Source organism: Echiichthys vipera (assembly GCF_963691815.1).
Source record: "Echiichthys vipera genome assembly, chromosome: 19".
In the NCBI taxonomy this organism is placed as follows: Eukaryota; Metazoa; Chordata; class Actinopteri; order Perciformes; family Trachinidae; genus Echiichthys; species Echiichthys vipera.
The window spans coordinates 13,404,529-13,424,034 of NC_139844.1; the positions used below are offsets into that span (position 1 = coordinate 13,404,529).

At 40.5% G+C, this 19,506-nt stretch overlaps 1 protein-coding gene across 1 annotated transcript in view; it reads left to right on the forward strand.

Moving 5' to 3' along the window:
• rngtt (RNA guanylyltransferase and 5'-phosphatase) overlaps positions 1–19,506 on the forward strand; it is an 87,687-nt gene that overhangs the window by 18,044 nt on the left and 50,137 nt on the right. The window contains exons 9-10 of the mRNA XM_083933624.1: positions 8,246–8,381; positions 11,252–11,323. Of these exons, the coding sequence (XP_083789750.1) occupies positions 8,246–8,381; positions 11,252–11,323 (208 nt within the window). The remainder of the gene's footprint in view (positions 1–8,245; positions 8,382–11,251; positions 11,324–19,506) is intronic.

A 19,506-nucleotide genomic window follows, 5' to 3' on the forward strand; every position in this document is an offset into this window, starting at 1 on the left:
AAGCGGTAATAATAAACCCTCAACACACTCTTCAACTAAAAAGAGATCGGTGGAGAGCTCAGAGCGATGAGTTTGACCCCCCTCCCCCTCCTGTCATGACAGGAGAGCGCAACAAAACACAAGCCCTGAGTTATAAATCAGGTTCATTTAAAAGCCTTTTGGAAACTGCAAAAACAAAAAATGTGGGTGGAGAAGGAAAGAAGGGTGAGTGGGCCATATAGCTGCACTTACATTTTTTCTGGGTGGGAGTGGACACAATGAAATCATTAAAAATACATAAAAGCAGTAAAGACTGTACTCAGTAAGAAATGATAAAGGAAATGCCTGTATTGCTAAGTTAAAGCCCTTATGCAAAGCGGGGATATCTTTTATCTCAAGAGGACCGATGTCTGAGAAGATCAAACACATAGTGCAGACCTGTTGTGTCCTCATTGGTTGACAGATCTTCTCTGTTGAGACACCTAATAGCCTGAGTAGAAGTGGTTCCCCTGCTGTCTAATTGGCCAGTTAGCCGTGGCTAACGCCGTCAAGTATGTTCAGAGGGAAGCAGAGGGAGCCCATTAGTGCTGTGTAACTCCCAGTGTTCTTCTTCATCGCGATTTCTCCATCTCTCCATGAAATGCTCCGTATTCTCTTTTTATGACCAATTGGAAAAATACTAAATTTAAGATGCATCTTTATCCCCTTTCTGACTGCTCTCTCCTTTTTGCTCCTGTACTCTGATGGGTGCTGTGAGCGTCAGATTTGATCCTCATCCCTGAGCCCCGTTCCCCCACAAGCACTTTAGCCCTAATGAGGCACAGACGGCCATTGTGTCGGCTTTGGCAGTCTGGTCCCGCGGCATGGCTCACAGCAGCTGAGCACCAGGGGAGGCCTTAGATCAGATGCAGCAGCTTTGCACATCATTAGTGGTGCGTCAATGGGCAGGACTGCTCTTTTATTCTCAGAGAGGCCAGGTTGATTTTTCCTTCAGATACCAGAGTGAAGAGTCAAACAGAAATATCCATCCTCTGATGTTGTGGAGTAAATATTGCACATGGCACACACTATATTCTTGTGTTAGACGTGGTGCTGTGCTTTAATGTCAATCTGAACTATACGGGAATTTAAGCATTTGTTCATAGAATTACTTCACATCATATTTGATCATTTTGTGAAACACTGCAGCAGAGAAAGATTTCGGGGGTCTCACCCAATTAGGGTCTGCTCACACTGTCCTCCCGGACCACGACCCGGACTTTAGGGTACTTGTCCCCCCTCCCTCTCCCCCCCGCGCCCCAGCCCCGTTTGTACTCACACTGCCAGGGCCTCGGCCAATGCTTCTTGCTGTCCATACGCCATCAAGCCGTAACATGTCACACGCATTGATCGCGTGTGTGTGGCTTTGTTTACAAATCTTTCCACAGACCTCAGAGTTTTTGTGCGTCTTGTCGACTGTTTTTGAATATTTTCATCCGACCAAATCTGCAGTAAACACTCCACCTCCGCATCACACCAACGTGAACCTTTCACCACCATTGTTGTTGTTGTTAAATGTCTGCGCATGGTCCGTCCTTCTATTTACATGTCCGAACAGGCGGACATAACGCTACTGCCGTAGGGCTCGTGCTCGTACACGTGCGCACGCTCGTGCTCGTACATGTGCAAACGGCTCCGCTAAAGCCCACCTCTTTCAAGCGGGCCGTGGACGGTCCGCTGGCCGCAGTTGAGCGCGGAGCGGGTGCACTCACATGGCTTAAAGGTACTAGACTTTAGCTGAAAAACCGGTTTTGGCCGCGGCCAAAAGGACAGTGTGATCACGCCCTTAATCTAAAATCGACTCTGGTGTTATCTCTGTTTGAGAGCATCTCTTCCACTGTGTAGGAACAGCGCCCGATGATTAGTTCAGCGAAGCAGCAACTTCATCAGAGGTGAGAATTTTAATCTGACGCACAATTGCCAAACCAATCAGAATTGGGGTTTTTTTCTCTTGTAAAACTGAAACATACTGCTTGACAACACTTCCAACAAAGCAATAAACTCACATTTGAACCAACAGCACTACTCTGGCGTTAACCAAAATAACAAAAACTCTGACATGTATTTCCATTAGAAATCACAAAAGAAGACAAAAATGTGCTTAACAAAGTTCGCCTATATACGCGACACGGTGGCCTGGTGGTCAGCACTGTTGCCTCACAGCAAGAGGGCTCCTGGTTCGAATCCCGGCTGGGGCCCTTCTGTATGGAGTTTGCATGTTGTCTTGGTGGATTTTCTCCGGGTTCTCCGGCTTCCTCCCACAGTCCAAACACATGCATGTGTTAGGTTAATTGATGACTCTAAAATTGCCCGTAGGTGTGAATGGTTGTCTGTCTGTTCGTCTCCATGTGCCCTACGATAGACTGGCGTCCTGTCCAGGGTGTACCCCATCTCACGCCTGATGTCAGCTGGGATCGGCTCCAGCACCCCCGTGACCCCGACAGGGACAAGCGGTTGAAGATGAATAAATATGTTTCTGACATCTTTAACTTAACAATTATTAATCCTTTGTTGCTGCTTTAGATAAAACATCTTATGAAGTTTATGCAGCAGCTTGTCTGGATATTTACTGGAGATTGTTGTGCTCTGTTCACACATGCAGTCTCAAAGCAGTCGGGTCTCTCTTTCTTCTCATGTCTTTTAAGTTTGACATAACACCCTTTCAAAATATTATTTACACAGGCCCAAACGCTCAGTCAAAGAAAACAAACGTTCACTTCTTTCTTCAGTGAGACTTCTTTTCATTGACAGGATGGTGATAAAATGACAATTCTGTTGTTGTTTTGTGTGTTACTCATCTGTTCAAAACAACAGGGAACACACCGCTGCGGCATTCTAGAAATACGAAGCTTAGACCTGGAAATGGTACTTTGAAAGGGCATAACGTCACGACTTAAAGCCCGGATACTACCACTTAAGATATTCCTGTCTAACAGGATTCCATTGTGAGAAATGGGGGGACAAAATCTACTAATCTAATAGGCGAAGAAGCTGATTTACCAAGTGATGTGTTCCCTCAAATTGTTTCTTATTCACCTCAAAGTGCCTAACTAATATTCCAGTATACAGAGCATGGAAACCGGGGTGATTGGGTTTCCCTCCATTTTGTTTAAAGTAGTTTTTATGTAGTTTATTTGGAAAAAACTGCTGTGCTTCAATTTCATAAAGGGGCATTAAAACCAGCAGAATGTGCTATCTCCAGGGTGTCGCTCCTTCTTGTCGGAGGGAATTTGCATAAAGTTGAACCTTTCTTGAGTTCTCCAGGTCGCGCTGCTAAGCAACTTTTAACTCTTTATTTGAGTAAATGTATGTGGGGCTATACAGGGGTATGCTACTATTACAGAACCCCATAGTCGTTATAACCAAAAACATTTATATGGAAATAACGGTTGTGTTTTGAAAATCATGTCATTTTCAGAGTAACAAAAATGACAAAACAGAAATCCCAGTGAATCCCTTTTGAAAGCTCACTGTTGTTACAGTTGAAGACTATTCTGGAGGCGAACACAAAGGCAACAATGGTGCCTGTGTTTTTGGGCGTGGCCCATCTTTTCAGCTCGTCTCTGGGAACCAACAGAAGGGAGGATCAAGGATTTTGTCTGTTTGCTGTCCCTCATTTGAAACAGCTTGTCATGTCTGCCCGCTCTGTGATCAGACGACTCTGTTAATCAAACAATAAACATTTGGTACGAACACTTTGCTCACATCGTGCCTCTCCAGTCCAGACTACTATGTATTCTCACCACGTCTGTCTATTTTGCTATTCAGAAGTACAAATAATGTCACTGACTTTGATTATATGGAGGTTTAATTTCGTTCCAATTTGGAAATATTTTGGCCCTTATTTATATAATGGTGACTTTTCTAAATAAAACTAATAAACAAACTGACCTCATACAATGCAACTAATCTCTACTTTAATTTGGTACCAATCAGACTGAAGCACACCATATGCCACATATTAGGCCGTCTCTCTAAATTGAGCAGCTCATGCAGAGAAGGGTGATTGCTTTAAATTGTAATGAGATTTCAAATGATCTGCATGACTGTTGTCCAGATGGGGTGCTTATAGTATATTTAGAGGAAATTATATCTGAAATAGAAAATACCTGTTATTTGAAAAATATTCCCCTCTCTCCACTGTAGTACTTGTGAGAGTGGAGACGAAAGTGTAAGGCTGATAATAGTCTAAAAGGTGAAGTGTAAAGGTCTTAATGTCTGTGCTTCATGCTCCAACACCGCTGAGCAAAAAAGAAGAGCGAAGATAAATTAATAAGCCAAATGCTCATATCGTGACCCGTGCTTGTAAACTGGCCTATTTTGACAGCTATTTCAACAGTCTAACAGCCACTGCGCTCAGGTTTTTGAATCTCCCAGTTGGGTGCACTCTTGGATGAAAAAGTAATTTTCCAGCAATATCCTGTCTTCCTCTATTGGTTCTACTTAATTACTTTTACTGAAGCCAAAACAGGGAAATGTACTGACTAAGATGGACAAAATAACAGTAAAGCCCTTGCAGTATAATGCAGTATAATGCAGTATAATCCAATATTACTAACTAGATATGATGCCAAGGATAAGCCATACATAACAAAAGTCAATACATGGTAGCATATTCTAGAAATAGTGCAATCGATAACATTTGTTTAGCTTAAGGGATTTTAAAGTTGCTAATTACAGAATGTCGTTTCAGTACATCATTTCGTTGTCAAGTTGAATTTGTGAGAGACTTCAAACAATTTTTCATTTTTGTTATGTTTGCTTCCAAGTCTTTATCTCACCTGCAAAGGCGGGCCATGGATTAGTTGAGCTTGGTGCTCATGCAGGCAAATCACCTCTCCACTGGTGAGGTATGCACTTCGAAGATAGAATAATCTGCTACAAGTGAAGGCTTTTTGTGTTGGAGCAAGGAACGACTGTAACACAAAAAAGAGAATTTGTCTGCAATTCATCCTCTGAAGCATTTTACTCAGATGAGTGTAAATAGTTCACTTTGTATTTGTGAACATAAGAAATGGGGCTGGACGGTAGGGCCATGAATCTTCTATCCTGATATAGGTAATCCTGTATCTCAATAACGATATACATTACGATATATAGCAATTTTACTGGTATTTTAATAAATAAATTGAAATAAACGCATGTAAAACCTATGTTTGTATACTCCTGTGTGATTTTAAATACTTGACAAATGAACAGTACTGAGTATTTTCAACATGCAAGTGTCAAAACGTAAAGCGTTGTCTAAATGATGTTAAATATTGCTGTAAAACAGTTAAGCCTCTGGTTTTTCATAGTGGTGGAAGAAGTACTCTGAGCTTCTACTTATGTAAAAGTAGTAATACAGTACTGTAGAAATACTCTTACAGGTAAAGATCCTGCTTTAAAAATGTTACTGAAGTAAAAGTACAAAAGTATCAGCATGAAAATGTACTTAAAGTACAAAAAAGAAAAGTACTCATTATGCAGAAAGCCTGTGCATGTTCTCATTTGTCCCGGTCGATGTTATCCCCAGGCAATTTCAGTCAAAAGCAACTGGACTTGGTTATTTGTCTAGGAAGACGTTTCACCTCTCATCCAAGAGGCTTCATCAGTTCATGTACGCATCTGACCAGGCTGGGACTGGACATTATGCAGAATTGCCCGTTTCAAAATATTAGGTTATAATAATTGATCGATTAATGTAAATATCACTTCAATGTTGAAGCTGATAAAGGTGGGGCTAATTTGATTTACTTTATACTGCTGTGTATCTTAATCTATAACTTGCTTTTTCATTTGTTGATAATATTTTGTATTAAAAATCTGAATTTTTAGTAACTAACAACTGGAGTTACCAAATACATATAGTGGAGTAAAATGTACAGTATTTCCTCTGAATGGATTAGAAGTATAAAGTACCTTCAAATTCTAGTCAGAGAAGTCAGAGATGATATATAGAAAGATTTATACAAGACATTTTTATATCATTTTGATGATATATCATCATATCGCCCAGCCCTAATAAGAAAGTGCTCTCTTAGTATCACAAATCCACACGATGTAGTTATGAGAGGTAAAAGTTGTGATGTGTGTATGTGTTGCAAAGCAGTCCCATTGTACAAAAAGGCCTTTTGTTTGCAATGTTTTCCACAAAGCACATCTCGATAAAAGGAAAAGTGGTTGCATTCGTAATATGTTGCAATTTCCAGGTATTTGCTTAGTAAATTTTCATCTCTTCTCAGTGATGATAAAAGCTTTTATGGCTTCGATTTTTTTTTATATATATGATTTGAACACCAGCAATTTGCACATTAAAGATAGACACATGCTGTTGTTTTGTTGTTGCTTAGTGGAGCCCAGATCTTAAGTGTTCGCTCAGAGCAATTCAGCTTTAAAGTGTGATTACCATATTAAGTCCTCCAAATAAACTAATTAAAGAAAATTATAGGCAGCTTTGTCCATCTGGAGGGGTGAAAATTTAGCTGAGCCTTGCTTTATGTTTTAATTAAGTGTCAAAAAGGTCAGAATAGTTGATGATAATCCCAAAGACAGCAATCCAATATACTGCGATTGAAATCAGCATGTTCTATCAATTACACAAAATGAAGATGGCCACTTGCAGTAATTTTACATTACAGTTCAGCTAACATGCTGTATTGGGGGGACTCAACAGATCGCTATGATCCACAAGGTGAGGGCCTAATATGTCCAAATATCACTTTCAGTAATTACTTCCTACTTAAATGTATCCGTTGTCATTTATTTATTTAAAAATTCAAACATCATCAAACCCACAGCCAGTTTGGTCTGTGATATAATTTTGTAATGATATCACCCATGGTCAAAAGTGGTGAGTTGTCTGTAGGGCAGAAAAAAACAACCTTAAAATGACAACGATACCAGTTGTGAAGTTCATTTGATCCTTTTTTTAAAAAAACTGAAATCGATACCCACCATTTGAAAGGAAGTATTCAGTTACGTAAAAAGCCACCACAACTCCTCCCTATCCAAAGGTGTTGGTGGCACACTGAACTGCCAGTTAACACACCACAGGCTGTATAGGTTGGAGCAGCTACAGAAGTGGGCCAACACTTGCGGTGATTGGCTGTGACCTGCTTGATGCAAATAATCAGGGCTCAACACTAACTTTTAGGCGTCATCAACTTTTGGTTGCGCCAACTGAAAAATTTGTTTGCCATTTTTGTAGTCACCTTATTGTGAGTAATGTTACAACCCTGAAGTCAGGGATTTAAAAAAGAAAGAGGGAACTCATCTTTCATGTTGTGCCAAGGTTTCCCGTAGGCTGGTCATAACAACAACAACAAACAGTTAAGATACTATGCAGGTATACATCCACCTAATAATGAAATAATAATGAATAAAAGACCCTAAAATTTTCAATTTTTTATTTTGTTCATTCAGGTTCAAAACAAAGCACCAACAACGTAGTTAGCTAACCTGGAGTTTATTAAAAGAGTGTTTTGAAAGACTTACGAACTGGCCCCAGTACCAGCTTGTCTCATAGTAAAGTCCATTCAGGTAGATTAGCAAATGCAATCCAATCCAAAAGGAAGGAGCCCATTGGTGCTTTGTTTTATGTGTAAGGACTCTTATCATGCTACTGCAGAGGTTTGGTGTTATTTCGAGCAATATTAGTGGTTAAAAAAGCGGTTTTAATGCCCCGAGCTAATCAGTGTTAGCCACGTCTGGCTGTTAGCAACCCTACCTGATTTCTCTGGTAATGTTGATAAACGGAAAAAAACTGTCTTGATAGTTTATTTGATGTATATAATTGCCGAAAAAGACCATGGGATGATTTTGCACCGGGATTACACTTTAATTTGCTTCGCCATTGTCTCTATGACAAAACAGCAGTACATGAATATCACCAATGCAAATAATATTGAAAATGTATTTTTTTTTTTATCCACATTTTGCTGTTTTCCGTCTCCATTTCCAACTCTTACTGTCGAACCCTGATAGTCATTTTTTCTACATCTGGGTTCTGAAACGATCAAATGCCAGTATCGATGGACTGGAGAAGTTTCAGTTGATACTGGGTTATTTCTCTCAATACCTTAATGATATCACGTACCGATGCCCGGCCCTGGTCATCGGTGAACACAAGCTAACAGATTAGCTCTTACCTGTCCATCAAGAGTCTCTCGAACAAAGTGACCAGCACTAATACAACTTGCTACCTTATGATTTCACATACATAATGGTTTATCCTCTCCTCTCGCAGGTACATGATGTTGATCAACGGGAAAAATGAAGTATTCATGATCGACAGAGACAACACGATCTTCCACTTGGCGAATCTAGAGTTTCCTTTCCGGAAGGATCCACGTGTCCACCTATCAAATACTCTATTGGATGGGGTGAGTTATTGTAATTGTAATACTTGTCTTTGTTTTGGATTGGTATGTATTTTGCCATGCAAGCTTCTCTTGTTGCTTCCTGAAAATCCCAAAGCTGATTTTTCCTCAATTTTGGGACCCAAATGCTTTTGTTCCGGTGACGGCAACACACAATATTTTGCGCTTCCTCAACGATCCATCCGTCATTGATAATGATCAGATTAGTAGTTTGAGACACAAGAATAACAAAAAGCTAGTAAAAAAAGCTAAATTGTTGTTATACATTAGCCAATGTGTTTTGCCTCACTGTTTACCTGCATGAAACCAAAGCCTGCTCAAATGTGATTGGTCAGTACTACACAAACCACACCACTATTGCTACCCAAATCATGTCCTGTTGCATTCATATGCAGAATGTGTTTTTAGAGATTGTTTCTCCCTTGACTGGACTTGCATGTCCCCTCCATTTCCAGCCATGTCATGCTCCCATACTGCAGCTGCTGCTCAGTCTTGCAGATAATTGACATGAGTTGCCAAACCTTAGGTGAAAGAAAAGTGTGTTTTATTCTGACAGTCAAACATTGTTGACAGTCAATCATCCATGTCCTGGAGAAATGGCTAAGTGAATGTTTTACAGTTTTCTGTGCTGCCTCTTTGTGTTGTGTTGTAATGCTCAGCGGTGTGCTCCACTGGGGGGTGGCGGGTGTTGCTGACTTATCCTCACCCCATAATACCTGGCTCAGACTTTTATTGGCACGCTTGTGCTGTTGAGGTCACACAGGTCCCCAGCAGCAGGTGCACACGCATGAGTCATTATACCACTGCCTAACCAAAAAAACACAGGCAAGGAAATTGCTGCATGATCATGTAGTCAGCTTGGAATTGTTTATAAATGTCAGGCAGTGTTTTGTGTTTGATATTCCATTATGGGTGATGACAGATAAGCTGCTTGTGATTGTTTTTGTTTCGCTGCTGGCCTTGTTTTGTCTGAGTTTAGCAATTTTCTGTAAAATAGGCATGTATTTCCTCTTGGCTTAACAGTTGCTGATTGATGCTGTGATTTTAGTTTCCTCACTCAGGCAGGGCATCTAATTGCAAGCAGGAACGTATTAGTGTTACTTTGAAGGAGCAGCACAGATGTGTGTTAAGATTGCTACAAGGTTTGTTTTGACTTTGTTTATTCATCTGTTGATGCTTCTGGCTCCCAAACAGAGGCTGCGTTTGGCTGTTTACGGTCTTCGTAGAAGCCCGTCTGTGTTGTCTGATATGTTTCATCTTCAGCCCAAAGGCACTGGTCTTTGTCTTGACATCCCACTTTGTTGTACAGATTTTAATAAGCTATACATCAAATTGAGTTCCAATATTGGATGAGTGCACAATGTTGATTGAATTCCTGGCGGTTTCCTTTGGTCACATTAACGTCTTCACCCGCTGCTGTCTGTCTGCCGTTTCATTGCACCAGATGCATAATGATGGCAACCTCCTGGAATGACATCATTGCTTCTCAGCCCCTCCTTCAGTAATCTGTATGCCTGCCTTTCACTCATCTTTCTCTGCTCCCCTCGTCTGACTTTGGCAATTTAGTGTTGATTTTTGGTATTTTGTCCTGTCTGATGAAGTGAAATTGTTGATGATTGTTAATTATACCATAATTGCAAGTAGTCAAAGAGAAGTTGGGACGTGTTTGCTTGACTCAAGGCCAATTGAAGCAGATTTTGTCTGCGGACTTCTGCATGCAGCCCAAAATGTGTGGCTGCTAGCTGTTAGCAGTTAGCCTTACTTTAGCAACAAGTGAGGCTTTCTGTCCATCAGGAAACCATTAATCACTGAGGGTTGAGACAGTGCAGCCGGACATCAAAGGGGAAACCAGAAAAAAAAATGTGTGCAAAAACATTGATCCAGTGTCATCAAAATCAGCGGTACTGCTGTAAAGCGTTGGGCACTTCTCCGACTCACTCACCAATGTTACATAGTGTGAGAACAGGCTCAGAGGGGGGAAAGCACAATTCTCCCTTTTACATGTCAGTGTAGTATAAAGATGGTTTTGAAGTTGTTTTTTTAAGGTAAAACTGTTACCCAATGTTGCTTTAAATTACGCATTTTTGCATTCTGGCAGCCAACCATGACACTGCTCTGTTCATTTGTCAAAATGGATTTTGTAGTATTTTCCCAAAATACAGTTTTCATATAGTGTAATAGCCCAGCTCTTCGGTGACATCTTTCCCCTCTACCTGTCACTTTCAGCTGCAGAGCACAGTAAGTCACCTGAATATTTTGAGGCGAAAGGGGATAAATATAGTTTTCTAAATGTAGTGCTTCACTTTCAAATTCGTAAGAGGTGAAGTATCCGAGTTGCCACCTGACTTTCACTTGCACTACTTCAGCGGTGGTGATGTGTGCGTCTCTGCTGTCACTACATCGCCTGGTTGTGTAACAGTTCTTTAAGTTCTCATGTGTCTGTTGGCTGTCCTGCACCACCGCTGCACCTGACTCTTAGTTTGAGAGTCTTGCATAATGAATGTGCAATGCTATTTCTGCTTCATGTCCTTCTTCACCAGACCCTGACACACACACACACACACACACACACACACACACACACACACACACACACACACACACACACACACACACACACACACACACACCGCTACCTAATTTCCTGCTATCCTTCTCATCGCTGCAGGCATCTCCCTCTCTGAACGTGCATCCCCTTGAGAGACACTCCTTGGTGTCCCACGGTTTCCACCCTCCATAAATACTTCCAAAGAGAAACCTATGATGTTAAAGCTGCCCAGATTTAAGGACTTTACTTAGTATATCATTTCTCCATTCAATCGTATGCCTTTTATTTCAATAACAATATGTACATCTTGTCTTTGTCTCTGCAGGAGATGATCATCGACAAGGTGAACGGCCAGCCTGTCCCCCGCTATTTGATATACGACATCATCAAATTCAATGTGAGTAGCCGGTTGAGAATGTGTTTCCTTTCCTTTTGACCTATCGCTCCTGGTCTGACAGAATAAACAAACAGTACGATGGAAACATGCCATTAACGCCGTGGTCTATCAGTGCCTCCTTCTGCCCTCTCCTTTTTATTTACTTTTAACAAGCACCTGGTTCCGCAGAGGACATTACTGTGGTTGTGGTCTATCAGCAGTGGGTAGCATACATAATCAAAGCAAAGAGTGGGCTGAACGACAGCCTTGAAGTGGAGTGGGATTTGCTTATCCTGAAGTCTGAAAAACCATAGCAGGCATCGGAGCCGTGTTCATCCAGGCTCTGCAGTATCCGCACAGGCATAACGGTGCTTTGTCAGTCTGCATGCTGGAGGGAAGAGCATGACTTCTCTTGACCCCCACAACCTGTCACACACCGGGCTTCAGCACTGACTGAGGCAGAGCTGCGTCTGGCCCATACTGAATATTTATGAGGTCTTTGTGCTTTTACCACTGACATTGGTTCTGCTGAGCGCCATTGACCTATGTTTTGATAATCACTTAGAACTTAAATATTAACCCAAACCTTTTGCATTGGCGGACCCCTTGTATTGGGTTGAAGTGAACCTGATGATCAGTCCCTTACTTGCATTATAGCTGGGCAGCACTATTTGCCCTGGTGCGTCTGTACATGTAAAATTAGCTTCTATATATAAACATGTGTAATAGCATGTTTTTCCTGTTGCATTATGTTGACATGGCCATTTTTATGGAGAACAGCCCCAGGACACACTTTTTCAAACCGTAAATGAATTCATCCCCTCAACCGATCTGTGTGCCACTAATGACGAACGGGCATGCACAGAGACAAATGAGCCGACTGGTTGCCCTTAGCAATCCTCCGCTGTCTTAGACGCTGTTTCCATGTGGTAAAAACATCCGATTTGAGTGATCCGATCACAAGTGGGAAGCTCTCAGCCTTTCTGTTCACACCGGTCCACATGCGTCTTCAGTGACCACTTGTAATCTGGTTCCACTTCCCCTCTCTGTATGTGAATCAACACATACATCATTTCCGCTTAGGATATAGATACCCTACATATTTAAATGGAAAATAGTTTTCGATAATGTTTCATTTCAGTGGTTACCCTATCTCACATTAATAATTACTACAGGAATGTGAGAAGACTCATGAGAGAGCGATTTCTTACTTCTGACTTTTCTCTCTCACTAATGGGGGTTTTGCGTGTGTGACATGTTCAGAATTTCAGGTGTTTATAATAAACATATATGTAAATAACGATGTTAACCTGCCGTGATGTGTGCAGGGGAGCAGAAAGAAAAACATTTTAAAAGTCTTCATGTTCAGCTCACCGCCTGCTGTAGTTTACCGTCATGTTAAGTTACTGCAGATTTTGCTGCTTCACAATAAAATCATTTGAATAATAAAGCCCCGGCGGTCTTTTATTGTGAAGAATTTATAGGAATCAATTTAACAGCGGCTCCGACTTGTCAATATCAACATCTGATGTTACAACTAAATTAAAGGCAGCCATGGAAAAGCTCTATAGAGCTGTGTAAGGAACAGTACACATCGCCAACAGGCTGATAATAACATCCAGAACACAGGTGTCACTCCTAGTAGTTTCTGTGACATGAGAAATAATAATGTTCAAAATTACAAAAACATTCAAAATGCAGCGAGCTACAGGCTCAGATCTTGTGGACTCGGCCCTTGAATGAGGACGTACTTCCTCTTAGGCAGAGGGAGGCAGTTGAGTAGGTGGTCCATCATGTGGACACATACCCGTTCTCACTACTATCTGAATGAGGACACGCGACCTGAACCAACTCCAAATGTGTTTTTTTTAATTCCGATCTCAATGTGTCCTGAGAGTGTTTACACCTGTAGTTAGAGCTGTCAGATCACTCAGACTACATGTTACTTCTAGATGGAAACATGGTCTCTCTGATAAAAACTAGATAAATATCTAAATATCTTTGAGATGATGAGGAGGGTGTTACTTTAGCCATTATGTTTGTCTGTCGCCTCCTTTTCGCTATCGATCAGTACAATCGCACAAGCAGGCGGCTCAATAAAAGCTCCAGTGGTGAGGGGAGCGTCTTTGTGACACGGTGCAGAGGTTAGCGGCTCCACATGGCTCCCACCACCCCCGAGCCATCAGTAAAGTGCTGCTGTATTGATCTTAGCCGAGCCATTATTAGCCTTCTCCATTATCTGTGGCGGACTGCTCCTTGGCACCGAGGCTCCATCCTGGGTCTGAGGATGGAAATGCAGCAGGAGGGAGAACACACCACCTGCGACACTGTGACCCAGCGTGACACCTTACTTGTTTGGAAAATCTGCTAAAGCACAGCACTGGGATTCTTTTGATTAGAGCATGATGCGTGCACGCGCATGTGTGCCCGTCCTCTAACCGCGATGAGTGATTTAACAATGAGTGAAGGTGAACAGAAATAAGTGTTAACCATATACACTGTGCTGTTCATGTTAGAGCAATTGATATTCTTACTCATCCTAGAGTGTTATTACGTTGAGAGTGTTGATGTGTACAGTTTCTCTCCAAGCATGTAACTGCTTGACCCCGACTATGACCCTGAGACATAGAGGAAATTTGCTATTTACGCTCTCACTGGAAAAATATAAATAGCCTTATTTTTTCCTTGCTGGAAAGTTCTTGCTGCTTGTCAGTCACTGTCTGCTCCCCCACTGTGGGGGAACTGACGAGATGCGATTAAAGCACGACAACAATCACACATACGTCCTTAATTTTGACAATCCTGTAGAAAGCTATTATCTTAAAATAAAACTGTGGAGGTTTAACTTGTCATCCCCATCTATGTCCTGACATTTTGATTGACCTCTTTATGTTTCATCTCACCAAAAATATATCTCACTTTTGGTGATGAATACGACAAGAAAACAGTCTTAATCAGATTAACAGGCGAAGCAGAAAGGACTGCTGGTAAAATTCACTGCAGCAAAAACCTCTGTGGAGGCATGGAGAGCTCCACTAACTTCAGCCGATTTTACTTCCACTTGAGAAGTTTGTCTGCAGGTACAGTTTGTAGCTCTGCAGGGCTCTTCACCCTAAGAATAGTCCTTGTCCTTCCTTGACCTATGACCTGCGACCTGCCAGTCTTTGTGGACACAAGTGAAATTTTCCAAAGCTACAGACCAGAGACTTAAGTTAGGCACTGGAGGAAGATGGTGGAAAAAGATGGAGGCCCTTTTGTGGGTAAAGTCTGACTCAATTATGCTAACGTTTGTCAGAGTTTGGGTCGAAAACTTGCGAAACCTGTGTTCCGTCTATGAAACAGTCCTAGATGTATGTAACAAGAGCGTTTGGCTGTAGAGGAAGGCTGCCATTTTCAGACTGCTCAGCACCTCTAGAAACAGTGGAATAATTCAAAGTTTGAATGACATGTCCCTTCCAAAAAAATATATAACCAGAATACTAGCAATAGCAAAGCAAAAGCAAAGTTTTATATAAATCATCTTTGACCTCTGCCTCAACATGCTGCTTGTGCATTGGCTTTGGCTCCATGATGCAAACCGACACAACAGTTTTACACAAAAACAGCCTAAAAGCCTCTGTTTTTGCTGCACATTAAGCTTCTGCTGAGTGGTCCCAAAGCTGTTTTTATGTCACCTGCGTATAATGCAATTTATTCCAAATTATCCCAGATAGTCACACAGCAGTATTCCCAGCGCTGTCAGACTTTTTTTTTTCTTAAGATGTTGTGTTTTTGCTGTATTCTCGATCCCTCAGCATCCCCAGGCTCATGCTGAAGAAGGCTTTATTTCTGATTCTGCAGCTCTCTGTTGTTTAACTTTTAATGGGTTTTTATATATAGATTCTTTATGCATTCAGTTCAATTTACCCCACCAAGGGGGTTATGTAATTCACTGAACCTGGTTGGACTTTCATACAATCTTTGACACTTTGTCTTTGTGTTCATGTTTCATCATATAATGTTGAATACTTTAAGAATCTTCTGGTTATGAACTCAAAGCTGCACGTCAAGGAAAACAAGTGCCATACCATTATTGTAACTGACCACAGATAGATTATGTTTGTCTTTTATATTCACTGAGATAGTTATTTTTGTTATCTTTTTATCGGCAGATTAGTTTCTTGATTGAGTGTTTGGCTTTAAAAATCCCAAAATACCCATCACTAGAGTCCAAGTTAAACTAAGAATAAATATTGAAATCTCTAAAAACATAAGAGTTGCTCGAACCATAAAGTTTTTGACATTTGTGCTTAACAGTTAGGTCTCCACCTTTTCATTATAGAAAATGGTGAATTTAAAGACTAAGATTCCTTCGCCGCATTATGTGTTTTGCCTGACTAACAACCCAAAGCTCAAAGATATTCGGTTTACCATCACATAAGACAAACAGAAGCAGCTAAGAATCACAGGTGGGAAATTAACTAGGAAAATACAGTATACAAAGTGATGTCGACTATTAAAATAGTTGCTGGTTAAATTTGGCTGATGATCTTTATCATAAATTAATTGACAAATTGTCTCATCTGTAGATGTCGTGGCCTGTTCTTAAAACGACTCTGCTTCTTGACTCACACAGTCCGTTGTATTCATTTATCTTATTTATTCTTACTTTCAACAAATTAACAAAAATAACATAAATCCTTATATGAGATCAAAGACTTAACTGATACCCCTCTCTTTCAGACTCAGTCCCACCCCCTCCTTATCAGAACAGATCAAAAACAACAACTGCTAAGAATACCAATTTGTGTGTCAATTCATAAGTCAAAGGAAAACATCTGCATCACCTCAATAAAACAACAAACTGTGTACATTTGTGATCAGGCTATAACACTAAAGGTTTGTTTAAATTGGAGCTATAGAGAGGTTATCTAGACAAAGCTGTCTTGAGGTGATCTGATCCATCAGCATCAGAGCAGATCAGGGCATTTCTTTAGAGATCAGTATCAGTTATATCGGGCCTGATCCATTGCTGTTGTGTGTGAAAAATGGTGCATTGTGTTCTGTTTAAACAGTGTTCTAGCTCAAACCCACAGTGACCACAGTAGGTCAAAGTTTGGCAGCACAGACAAATAAATGTCAACCATCGAGACACACCAAACAAGGATTGGGTGATTTCACTGATATGATCGATCATTAATTCCCTTAATGTTGGATTAACAAGATTCTTATGGGCAGTTTTCCTGTAGAACAGACGTGGACAGCACATGCCTTGAATCATCCACACTTACATCTCGTTCTGTCCCGATGACACAGCTGACAGATGGTGCCGAATGTGTGGGACATGATACCAGCTGTTGCTCCAGGGGAATGTAGTTTATTTGAAGTCACATGAAAAAAGAACCACAAGTCCTCAAAATGATCCTAAATTACTTTCTCGAAATTTTGTTTTTTTATTTGACCTTATTTGCTGTTGCCAAATTGTCCTTATAAAATTGTTAAGGCTGCATTAAGAAAGTCAGTCACAGTGTGCAGCTTAATTATCGTGTTTTTATGGCTAATGTGCGAGCAATCAGTTGCTTACTTACACACCCAACAGACCAATGGCAATGTTTGCATCTCAGAGTCCTATCCGGCCACCTGATGAATGAAAGTCCAATATCTATATTATACCTTTTACCTTATTTGGACCAACAGTTCCTGGAGATGCTTCAATCATTTATCTCACTTAGGCTGCAACTTTTGATTTATTAAATTTGGTTTATTAGTTTTTTTGAGTGATAAAACTTTTCTAATCCAGAAAATGAGGATATTCTATTTACAATCATATGAACTGGAGAAAACCGAGAAAAGTAGCAAAAACTCAAATTTGATGATCTGGAACCAGATAAAATTACATAAATTGTTAACTGATTATCAGATCTCTATAAGACCTTTTTGTCGACTGACTTAACATTTTAGCTCAAAATTTTACCACGGTCAAATGGATCAAGATGCAGGATAAATGGGTTGAAATGTAACAGTCACTTTGGCCCCTACAGAGTGTTTATTCTGAAAATAGGCTAAACGTTCAAAACTGTGTTTTGTATTTTTGCCTGATTTAAAGACTTGTGAACAGAGTGACTCTCTTTGTTGTTCAATCTCTATTTTAATGCCATTCTGTAACTTCTTTGGGCTTTCAAATGTCACCTATATAAATACATAATTAGTATAATTCTAACTTGAGTCAAATCTTCTTGTGAAACAAAAGTCTTAGCCTTAACACAATCTTACAATAATGGCTGTTTTTTCACACATTTTACTATTATTACACACAGCAGGCACAGCCTTGTTTTCTGAGGTTATATACGAAAAGTTATTGGTTATTCATAAGTTTTGACTTTGTACTTGCTTGCATAAGATTGCTCTGATATGCCTTTCTGGTTTTTTTTGCCTTATTTTCTGAATATCTGTATGACTCATGCGACAGCACAGATTTGTAATTGTATCTTATCTTAAATAATCATTGTCCATCCACCTCCTCATCCACTTTGAAAACAAAAAGTTTTTCTCCCTCTGTGGTCCAATAATTCCATAGAAGAAGAAAAGTGGCCTTTACCAAACAGTAACAGAGCAGAATATAAATGCCCCAAAGTCACACCCTCTTGCTTTGTGCCTCTCAGTATCGATCAGTGAATATTGATCCATAACCCACTTGTGTAGGAACAATAAAGGTGTAAATGTTTCACTGTATATTTTATTTAAAGATTTTTTTAAAGGGTAAAAACACACAATGTAGAAAATTACTAAATGTAGACAGAAAAATGTTGGCATTTGTGAGAGACGCTAAAGGCTTGTCTGGTTTCCCTCTCAGTGTGTGCAAAGAAAGGTCTGCAGTACAGTGGAGCTGCAACAGTGAGTCGATTAAGCGATTAGTCCATCAACAGAAAATAATCCAAAACATTTGCTGCTGCCAGCTTTTCAAACGCGAGCATTTGGTGTTTTTCTCTGTCTTCTCTCTGAATACGCCACCTTGGTCTGAGGGAAACAATATCAAGACATTTTTCACTATTTTCCACCAGTTTAAAGACAAATCGATTAATCAGGAACATAATGGAAATATTAGGGCCGTCCTCAATTAAAGAAATTCTTAGGTGTCTATGATTGTGTCGACTAATTGAGCAGATGATTTGAGAAGTTTCTCCACAAAGAATCATAGAAAAAGACCACTTTATATCTTGTGTTTATCAGAGATGTGCTCATACGTTTCTTTGAAATAAGTCATTCAGCATAAAAAAGCATAAAAAATTATTAGACTTAAGAAATATTAGTTGACTAAGGCCAAAACAAAAAAGTTGACTGATTGACGAAGAGGGGGGCGCTTTAGGAAATAAGTATTTCAATGCCTTACAGCAAACACATGTAAAAGCAAAGATAAAGCAAGTATAACATGCAGAGATACATGATAGAATAACATAACATGAAGAGAAATGTCCTGGAGAGATGGAGTCTCCCGATGTGATGCAATTGTCAAAATTGACAACAAAAATAAGCAAACAAAACATAAATGCTTGATTCAAGATAATTTACATGAAAAAAGAAAAAATAAGAATCATAAAATGTTTCCCTGAGGAGCTTATAAAAAAGCCTGTTACAGCTTGTTTTCCCATAAGCCCCCGCCCTCTCCAGTCTGCATTGGTGGGACAGACATCAACAATGTGGACTCCTACAAGTACCTGGGTGTGGTGCTTGACAATAAACTGGAGTGGACCACAAACACGCAGGCAGTCTACAAGAAGGGCCTGAGCCGGCTTTACTTCTTGAGGCTCAGGTCCTTTAATGTCTGCAACCGGATGCTCCAGATGTTTTATCAGTCTGTTGTCGCGAGCACCATCTTCTTCTCATCCTGGGCTTCTCATCCTGGGGTGCGGGCAACAAAGCAAAAGACGCAAACAGACTAAACATACTCATAAAGAAGGCAGGGTCTGTTGTTGGCTCTAAGCTTGTCACCCTGGAGGAGGTGGTGGAGCACAGGATGCTGGCAAAACTGCTGGTGATCATGGACAATGTCTCTCATCCCCTCCACGAAACCCTTGACAAGCTTAAGAGCAGCTTCAGCAACAGACTCACTCAACCTTGCTGCCTTAAAGAACGCCACAGGAAATCATTCCTACCCGCTGCCGTCAGGCTCTACAACGCTTCACAGCAACGCTCAGGAAATACGCTCACATAATTTAAGTCACTTA